The sequence below is a fragment of the Hypanus sabinus genome (assembly GCF_030144855.1).
Source record: "Hypanus sabinus isolate sHypSab1 chromosome 24 unlocalized genomic scaffold, sHypSab1.hap1 SUPER_24_unloc_21, whole genome shotgun sequence".
Lineage (NCBI taxonomy): Eukaryota > Metazoa > Chordata > Chondrichthyes > Myliobatiformes > Dasyatidae > Hypanus > Hypanus sabinus.
In genome coordinates this window covers 9,599-19,807 of record NW_026778935.1, presented here as the reverse complement: position 1 = coordinate 19,807, position 10,209 = coordinate 9,599, and the positions used below count along the sequence as shown (strand labels likewise).

The following is a 10,209-nucleotide window of genomic DNA, read 5'->3' as shown; positions in this document are numbered from 1 at the left end:
TAAACTCTCCATATTCAATAAAAGTTAATTTCTTGTTTCTCCAAATTCTTACGTGATTCCTGTAGTCTAAAATTATCTTTGTGTTCAGTTTTAACAGATCTATCACTAACAAATAAAACAAAGTTTTGAGGAAGCAGCAGTTTTGACAAACAATTTTTGTCCAGCGGGGTTGCTGAGGTCAACATGCTCTTTGATTAGTGTCTTGCCTTTTATTCAAGTGTCGTTAATGTCATTTTCTGTACATAATTGTAAAGAATAACAGAACAATTGTTACTCTGGACTTCGAACCCCTGGATGTGCACATTTCTCATGCTCCCAGAACACATCGCACATCCCAGAAAATCGTGCAGACAAGTGTGAGGGGTTACCCACCGAACGTCCGGGCTCTGAGGAGTGTGAGGTGTTGCACTTCAGTAGGTGTTACGGTGGGAACGTAGATCCACAATTCATTGAAAAAGAACGCATTTGGCACATTGGCCTTCATGTATCGAGTGCAGGATGTTATGGTGTAGTTGTAGAAGATGTTGGTGAGGCCTAATTTGGAGTATCGCGTGCAGTTTAGGTCACCTACGCACAGGAAAGATGTAAATAAGGTTGAAGGAGTCCAGAGCAAATTTACAAGGATACTGACCGGAGAACCTGAGTTATAAGACTGAATATTTCTTGGGACATAGAAGACTCAGAGGAGATGGACAGAGCTATGAGGGGTATCGACTAGGTAAATGGAGGCTTCACCCACTGAGGTTAGAAGGAACTACAACCAGAGCTCGTGAGTTAAGGGTGAAAGATGACAAGTTTGAAGGGGAGATTTCACTCAGAGGGTTGTCAGAGGGTGGTACAAGCTGCCCACGCATTTGGTGCAAGTGAGCTTGATTTCAACGCTCAAGAGGAGTTTGGTTAGGTACATGGTAGCTAGGGTCCTGGTGCGGGTCGATGGGACTAGGCAGTTTAAACGGGTTGGCATGGATTAAATGGGCCGAATGGACTGTTTCTAAGCTGTACTTTTCTGTGATTCTATGGCAGGACAGCTCACCAACATCTCTACTTTCGGAAAAGAGCTGGACTATGCACATCAATATTCACCGACTTCTACAGATGTGCTGTAGAGAGGATCACCACGCTGTGGAGGGCAGGACAAAAGCTGCCAAGTGCATCACTGGAGCCATCAGGGACATACGAGAAAGGGATCCACCCATTCTGCTGACTGCCTGAAGGAGTGCTCCAGGGAGTCTGGGAGAGTCTGTTGCCAAGGCACTGAATCTGCGGTTGCTGCCCTCGGCTCGGTGAGGACACTCTCTCCCCCCCCGGGTCTGACCCACTCCCTCGGCTCGGTGAGGACACTCTCTCCCCCCGGGTCTGACCCACTCCCTCGGCTCGGTGAGGACACTCTCTCCCCCCGGGTCTGACCCACTCCCTCGGCTCGGTGAGGACACTCTCTCCCCCCGGGTCTGACCCACTCCCTCGGCTCGGTGAGGACACTCTCTCCCCCCGGGTCTGACCCACTCCCTCCGCTCGGTGAGGACACTCTCTCCCCCCGGGTCTGACCCACTCCCTCGGATCGGTGAGGACACTCTCTCCCCCCGGGTCTGACCCACTCCCTCGGCTCGGTGAGGACACTCCCTCGCCCCGGGTCTGACCCACTCCCTCGGCTCGGTGAGGACACTCCCTCCCCCCGGGTCTGACCCACTCCCTCGGCTCGGTGAGGACACTCCCTCGCCCCCGGGTCTGACCCTCTCCCTCCGCTCGGTGAGGACACTCTCTCCCCCCGGGTCTGACCCACTCCCTCGGCTCGGTGAGGACACTCTCTCCCCCCGGGTCTGACCCACTCCCTCGGCTCGGTGAGGACACTCTCTCCCCGCGGGTCTGACCCACTCCCTCGGCTCGGTGAGGACACTCTCCCCCCGGGTCTGACCCACTCCCTCGGCTCGGTGAGGACACTCTCTCCCCCCCGGGTCTGACCCACTCCCTCGGCTCGGTGAGGACACTCTCTCCCCGGGTCTGACCCACTCCCTCGGCTCGGTGAGGACACTCTCTCCCCCCGGGTCTGACCCACTCCCTCGGCTCGGTGAGGACACTCTCTCCCCCCGGGTCTGACCCACTCCCTCGGCTCGGTGAGGACACTCTCTCCCCCCGGGTCTGACCCACTCCCTCGGCTCGGTGAGGACACTCTCTCCCCGGGTCTGACCCACTCCCTCGGCTCGGTGAGGACACTCTCTCCCCCCGGGTCTGACCCACTCCCTCGGCTCGGTGAGGACACTCTCTCCCCCCGGGTCTGACCCACTCCCTCGGCTCGGTGAGGACACTCTCTCCCCCCCCCCCCGGGTCTGACCCACTCCCTCGGCTCGGTGAGGACACTCTCTCCCCCCGGGTCTGACCCACTCCCTCGGCTCGGTGAGGACACTCTCTCGCCCCGGGTCTGACCCACTCCCTCGGCTCGGTGAGGACACTCTCTCCCCCCGGGTCTGACCCACTCCCTCGGCTCGGTGAGGACACTCTCTCCCCCCGGGTCTGACCCACTCCCTCGGCTCGGTGAGGACACTCTCTCCCCCCGGGTCTGACCCACTCCCTCCGCTCGGTGAGGACACTCTCTCCCCCCGGGTCTGACCCACTCCCTCGGCTCGGTGAGGACACTCTCTCCCCGCGGGTCTGACCCACTCCCTCGGCTCGGTGAGGACACTCTCTCCCCCCGGGTCTGACCCACTCCCTCGGCTCGGTGAGGACACTCTCTCCCCCCGGGTCTGACCCACTCCCTCGGCTCGGTGAGGACACTCTCCCCCCGGGTCTGACCCACTCCCTCGGCTCGGTGAGGACACTCTCTCCCCCCGGGTCTGACCCACTCCCTCGGCTCGGTGAGGACACTCTCTCCCCCCCGGGTCTGACCCACTCCCTCGGCTCGGTGAGGACACTCTCTCCCCCCGGGTCTGACCCACTCCCTCGGCTCGGTGAGGACACTCTCTCCCCCCGGGTCTGACCCACTCCCTCGGCTCGGTGAGGACACTCTCTCCCCCCGGGTCTGACCCACTCCCTCGGCTCGGTGAGGACACTCTCTCCCCCCGGGTCTGACCCACTCCCTCGGCTCGGTGAGGACACTCTCCCCGGGTCTGACCCACTCCCTCGGCTCGGTGAGGACACTCCCTCCGCTCGGTGAGGACACTCCCTCCCCCCGGGTCTGACCCACTCCCTCGGCTCGGTGAGGACACTCTCTCCCCCCGGGTCTGACCCACTCCCTCGGCTCGGTGAGGACACTCTCCCCCCGGGTCTGACCCACTCCCTCGGCTCGGTGAGGACACTCTCTCCCCCCGGGTCTGACCCACTCCCTCGGCTCGGTGAGGACACTCTCTACCCCCGGGTCTGACGACTCCCTCCGCTCGGTGAGGACACTCTCCCCCCGGGTCTGACCCACTCCCTCGGCTCGGTGAGGACACTCTCTCCCCCCAGGTCTGACCCACTCCCTCGGCTCGGTGAGGACACTCTCTCCCCCCGGGTCTGACCCACTCCCTCGGCTCGGTGAGGACACTCTCTCCCCCCGGGTCTGACCCACTCCCTCGGCTCGGTGAGGACACTCTCTCCCCCCGGGTCTGACCCACTCCCTCGGCTCGGTGAGGACACTCTCTCCCCCCGGGGCCCAGGGTCTGACCCACTCCCTCGTCTCGGTGAGGACACTCTCTCCCCCACGGGTCTGACCCACTCCCTCGGCTCGGTGAGGACACTCTCTCCCCCCGGGTCTGACCCACTCCCTCGGCTCGGTGAGGACACTCTCTCCCCCCCGGGTCTGACCCACTCCCTCGGCTCGGTGAGGACACTCTCTCCCCCCGGGTCTGACCCACTCCCTCCGCTCGGTGAGGACACTCTCCCCCCGGGTCTGACCCACTCCCTCGGCTCGGTGAGGACACTCCCTCCCCGGGTCTGACCCACTCCCTCGGCTCGGTGAGGACACTCTCTCGCCCCGGGTCTGACCCACTCCCTCGGCTCGGTGAGGACACTCTCTCCCCCCCCCCCGGGTCTGACCCACTCCCTCGGCTCGGTGAGGACACTCTCTCGCCCCGGGTCTGACCCACTCCCTCGGCTCGGTGAGGACACTCTCTCCCCCCAGGTCTGACCCACTCCCTCGGCTCGGTGAGGACACTCTCTCGCCCCGGGTCTGACCCACTCCCTCGGCTCGGTGAGGACACTCTCTCGCCCCGGGTCTGACCCACTCCCTCGGCTCGGTGAGGACACTCTCTCCCCCCGGGTCTGACCCACTCCCTCGGCTCGGTGAGGACACTCTCTCGCCCCGGGTCTGACCCACTCCCTCGGCTCGGTGAGGACACTCTCTCCCCCCGGGTCTGACCCACTCCCTCGGCTCGGTGAGGACACTCTCTCCCCCCGGGTCTGACCCACTCCCTCGGCTCGGTGAGGACACTCTCTCCCCCCGGGTCTGACCCACTCCCTCGGCTCGGTGAGGACACTCTCTCCCCCCGGGTCTGACCCACTCCCTCGGCTCGGTGAGGACACTCTCTCCCCCCGGGTCTGACCCTCTCCCTTGGCTCGGTGAGGACACTCTCTCCCCCCGGGTCTGACCCACTCCCTCTGCTCGGTGAGGACACTCTCTCCCCCCGGGTCTGACACACTCCCTCGGCTCGGTGAGGACTCTCTCTCGCCCCGGGTCTGACCCACTCCCTCGGCTCGGTGAGGACACTCTCCCCCCCCCCCCGGGTCTGACCCACTCCCTCGGCTCGGTGAGGACACTCTCTCCCCCCGGGTCTGACCCACTCCCTCGGCTCGGTGAGGACTCTCTCTCGCCCCGGGTCTGACCCACTCCCTCGGCTCGGTGAGGACACTCTCCCCCCCCCCCCGGGTCTGACCCACTCCCTCGGCTCGGTGAGGACACTCTCTCCCCCCGGGTCTGACCCACTCCCTCGGCTCGGTGAGGACACTCTCTCCCCCCGGGTCTGACCCACTCCCTCGGCTCGGTGAGGACTCTCTCTCCGGGTCTGACCCACTCCCTCGGCTCGGTGAGGACACTCTCTCGCCCCGGGTCTGACCCACTCCCTCGGCTCGGTGAGGACACTCTCTCGCACCGGGTCTGACCCACTCCCTCGGCTCGGTGAGGACACTCTCTCCCCCCGGGTCTGACCCACTCCCTCGGCTCGGTGAGGACACTCTCTCCCCCCGGGTCTGACCCACTCCCTCGGCTCGGTGAGGACACTCTCTCCCCTCGGGTCTGACCCACTCCCTCGGCTCGGTGAGGACACTCTCTCCCCCCGGATCTGACCCACTCCCTCGGCTCGGTGAGGACACTCTCTCGCCCCGGGTCTGACACACTCCCTCGGCTCGGTGAGGACACACTCTCCCCCCGGGTCTGACCCACTCCCTCGGCTCGGTGAGGACACTCCCTCCCCCCGGGTCTGACCCACTCCCTCGGCTCGGTGAGGACGCTCTCTCCGGGTCTGACCCACTCCCTCGGCTCGGTGAGGACACTCTCTCCCCCCGGGTCTGACCCACTCCCTCGGCTCGGTGAGGACACTCTCTCCCCCCGGGTCTGACCCACTCCCTCGGCTCGGTGAGGACACTCTCTCCCCCCGGGTCTGACCCACTCCCTCGGCTCGGTGAGGACACTCTCTCCCCCCGGGTCTGACCCACTCCCTCGGCTCGGTGAGGACACTCTCTCCCCCCGGGTCTGACCCACTCCCTCGGCTCGGTGAGGACACTCTCCCCCCGGGTCTGACCCAGTCCCTCGGGTCGGTGAGGACACTCTCTCCACCGGGTCTGACCCACTCCCTCGGCTCGGTGAGGACACTCCCTCGCCCCGGGTCTGACCCACTCCCTCGGCTCGGTGAGGACACTCTCTCCCCCCGGGTCTGACCCACTCCCTCGGCTCGGTGAGGACACTCTCTCCCCCCAGGTCTGACCCACTCCCTCGGCTCGGTGAGGACACTCTCTCCCCCCCCCCCGGGTCTGACCCACTCCCTCGGCTCGGTGAGGACACTCTCTCCCCGGGTCTGACCCACTCCCTCGGCTCGGTGAGGACACTCTCTCCCCCCGGGTCTGACCCACTCCCTCGGCTCGGTGAGGACACTCTCTCCCCCCGGGTCTGACCCACTCCCTCGGCTCGGTGAGGACACTCTCTCCCCCCAGGTCTGACCCACTCCCTCGGCTCGGTGAGGACACTCTCTCCCCCCAGGTCTGACCCATTACCTCGGCTCGGTGATGACACTCTCTCCCCCCAGGTCTGACCCACTCCCTCCGCTCGGTGAGGACACTCTCTCCCCCCAGGTCTGACCCACTCCCTCCGCTCGGTGAGGACACTCTCTCCCCCCGGGTCTGACCCACTCCCTCGGCTCGGTGAGGACACTCCCTCCGCTCGGTGAGGACACTCCCTCGGCTCGGTGAGGACACTCTCTCGCCCCGGGTCTGACCCACTCCCTCGGCTCGGTGAGGACACTCTCTCCCCCCGGGTCTGACCCACACCCTCGGCTCGGTGAGGACACTCCCTCGGCTCGGTGAGGACACTCCCTCGGCTCGGTGAGGACACTCCCTCGGCTCGGTGAGGACACTCTCTCCCCCCGGGTCTGACCCACTCCCTCGGCTCGGTGAGGACACTCCCTCGGCTCGGTGAGGACACTCTCTCCCCCCGGGTCTGACCCACTCCCTCGGCTCGGTGAGGACACTCCCTCCGCTCGGTGAGGACACTCCCTCGGCTCGGTGAGGACACTCTCTCGCCCCGGGTCTGACCCACTCCCTCGGCTCGGTGAGGACACTCTCTCCCCCCGGGTCTGACCCACTCCCTCGGCTCGGTGAGGACACTCTCTCCCCCCGGGTCTGACCCACTCCCTCGGCTCGGTGAGGACACTCTCTCCCCCCCCCTGGGTCTGACCCACTCCCTCGGCTCGGTGAGGACACTCCCTCCGCTCGGTGAGGACACTCCCTCGCCCCGGGTCTGACCCACTCCCTCGGCTCGGTGAGGACACTCTCTCCCCCCGGGTCTGACCCACTCCCTCGGCTCGGTGAGGACACTCTCTCCCCCCGGGTCTGACCCACTCCCTCGGCTCGGTGAGGACACTCTCTCCCCCCGGGTCTGACCCACTCCCTCGGCTCGGTGAGGACACTCTCTCCCCCCGGGTCTGACCCACTCCCTCAGCTCGGTGAGGACACTCTCTCCCCCCGGGTCTGACCCACTCCCTCGGCTCGGTGAGGACACTCTCTCCCCGGGTCTGACCCACTCCCTCGGCTCGGTGAGGACACTCTCTCCCCCCGGGTCTGACCCACTCCCTCGGCTCGGTGAGGACACTCTCTCCCCGGGTCTGACCCACTCCCTCGGCTCGGTGAGGACACTCTCTCCCCCCGGGTCTGACCCACTCCCTCGGCTCGGTGAGGACACTCCCTCGGCTCGGTGAGGACACTCTCTCCCCCCGGGTCTGACCCACTCCCTCGGCTCGGTGAGGACACTCTCTCCCCCCGGGTCTGACCCACTCCCTCGGCTCGGTGAGGACACTCTCTCCCCCCGGGTCTGACCCATTACCTCGGCTCGGTGAGGACACTCTCCCCCCGGGTCTGACCCACTCCCTCGGCTCGGTGAGGACACTCTCTCCCCCCGGGTCTGACCCACTCCCTCGGCTCGGTGAGGACACTCTCCCCCCCCGGGTCTGACCCACTCCCTCCGCTCGGTGAGGACACTCTCCCCCCGGGTCTGACCCACTCCCTCGGCTCGGTGAGGACACTCTCTCCCCCGGGTCTGACCCACTCCCTCGGCTCGGTGAGGACACTCTCCCCCCGGGTCTGACCCACTCCCTCGGCTCGGTGAGGACACTCTCTCCCCCCGGGTCTGACCCACTCCCTCGGCTCGGTGAGGACACTCCCTCAGCCCGGGTCTGACCCACTCCCTCGGCTCGGTGAGGACACTCCCTCCCCGGGTCTGACCCACTCCCTCGGCTCGGTGAGGACACTCTCTCCCCCCGGGGTCTGACCCACCTCCCTCGGCTCGGTGAGGACTCTCTCCCCCCGGGTCTGACCCACTCCCTCGGCTCGGTGAGGACACTCTCTCCCCCGGGTCTGACCCACTCCCTCGGCTCGGTGAGGACACTCTCTCCCCCCGGGTCTGACCCACTCCCTCGGCTCGGTGAGGACACTCTCTCCCCCCGGGTCTGACCCACTCCCTCGGCTCGGTGAGGACACTCTCTCCCCCCGGGTCTGACCACTCCCTCGGCTCAGTGAGGACACTCTCTCGCCCCGGGTCTGACCCACTCCCTCCGCTCGGTGAGGACACTCTCTCGCCCCCGGGTCTGACCCACTCCCTCGGCTCGGTGAGGACACTCTCTCTCCCCGGGTCTGACCCACTCCCTCGGCTCGGTGAGGACACTCCCCTCGGCTCGGTGAGGACACTCTCTCCCCGGGTCTGACCCTCTCCCTCGGCTCGGTGAGGACACTCCCTCGGCTCGGTGAGGACACTCTCTCCCCGCGGGTCTGACCCACTCCCTCGGCTCGGTGAGGACACTCCCTCGCCCCGGGTCTGACCCACTCCCTCGGCTCGGTGAGGACACTCCTCTCCCCCGGGTCTGACCCACTCCCTCGTCTCGGTGAGGACACTCCCTCCCCGGGTCTGACCCACTCCCTCGGCTCGGTGAGGACACTCCCTCCCCGGGTCTGACCCACTCCCTCGGCTCGGTGAGGACACTCTCTCCCCCCGGGTCTGACCCACTCCCTCGGCTCGGTGAGGACACTCTCTCCCCCCCGGGTCTGACCCACTCCCTCGGCTCGGTGAGGACACTCTCTCCCCCCGGGTCTGACCCACTCCCTCGGCTCGGTGAGGACACTCTCTCCCCCCGGGTCTGACCTACTCCCTCGGCTCGGTGAGGACACTCTCTCGCCCCGGGTCTGACCCAGTCCCTCGGCTCGGTGAGGACACTCTCTCCCCCCGGGTCTGACCCAATCCCTCGGCTCGGTGAGGACACTCCCTCAGCCCGGGTCTGACCCACTCCCTCGGCTCGGTGAGGACACTCTCTCGCCCCGGGTCTGACCCACAGCTCTCCCACTCCCTCGTCTCGGTGAGGACTCCCTCGGCTCGGTGAGGACACCTCTCGGCTCGGTGAGATCACCCTCTCGCCCCGGGTCTGACCCACTCCCTCGTCTCGGTGAGGACTCCCTCGGCTCGGTGAGGACACTCTCTCACCCCGGGTCTGACCCACAGCTCTCCCACTCCCTCGGCTCGGTGAGGGCTCTGCTAAAACAGACTGCGTTTGGTCAATTAATTTAATGTACTTCATTAAAAATGCAGGCGCAACGTGAATGTTCCAGTCATTGCGATCGAAAATAAAAGTGAGAAGGCCTTCAAAATGGCAAGAGCAGTGAGGCAGACTGGAGAGGGACAGGGGCAGAGAGGGTGAAGAGGGAGAGGGCGAGGAGGAGGGAGGGATATATATAAAAAAGGTTTTAGCCTAAAATATCGACTGTTTATTCACTTCTATTGATGTTCCTCCAGCTTTTGTGTTACTTAGATGCAGAGAGATATGCAGAGGGCAAAAGAAGGGCTGCTGAGAGAATGAGGCGGGGGCAGAGGGAGAGAGAGAGCGTGGATCAAGGCAGGGGGCAGAAAGAAGGGTTGTGACAGAGAAAAGGGCATTCTGAAAGCAGAGACCAGACGAGGAATTTCTCTCCACAAGGCCCTCCGTCCACCCTGAGCTTGGAGGGTTGGGAAGAGGTGATCTACCCTCCCCCCACTTGCCGTCACTCCCCTGCCGAGGGGGGCTGAGGCCCGGCTGGTTCCTGTTCTGGGGGGGCGTCTCGGCCGCTGGCGGGCTCTCCGTCTCGGCTCTCGCCCTCCTCCTCCTCCGAAGATCCTTCGAGTGGCAGGGCACGGCGGGCGAGTCGAGTGCTGAGAGCCACGTGGGCACCTCTCCTGAGGCAGGGAGAGAGAGAGAGAGAGAGAGAGAGGGTTGGATACTGAGGAGGCGGCTCTGTACACGAGGGAACGGGAGGGAGTGAGGATAGAGTCGGTTTAAGCTGACGACACAAAATAAACAGAGCAAAATCAGCTTGTGCATGCATAGACCTGAACATACAAACAAACACACCTTAACATAAGACATACAGGTGCCCCCGTTCGCTTTACGACACCTCACTGTTACGAAAGACCTACATTAGTTACCTGCTTTCACTAACGGAAGGTGTTTTCACTGTTACGAGAAAAGACAGCGCGTGTCGAGCAGCCGAGCCCCTCCCCCGGAACCGCAT

General features: G+C 64.8%; 1 protein-coding gene across 1 annotated transcript; it reads right to left on the bottom strand.

The window, feature by feature from the left end:
• Nucleotides 1-364: 364 nt before the first annotated feature.
• Nucleotides 365-10,209, bottom strand: LOC132385491 (pro-resilin-like). The gene is made up of 5 exons (XM_059957600.1): nucleotides 10,124-10,209; nucleotides 9,715-9,874; nucleotides 7,951-8,180; nucleotides 4,753-7,019; nucleotides 365-567 (listed from the first exon to the last, which is right to left on the bottom strand). The coding sequence occupies exons 1-5, from the start codon at nucleotides 10,207-10,209 to the stop codon at nucleotides 365-367; spliced, it is 2,946 nt and encodes a 981-aa protein (XP_059813583.1).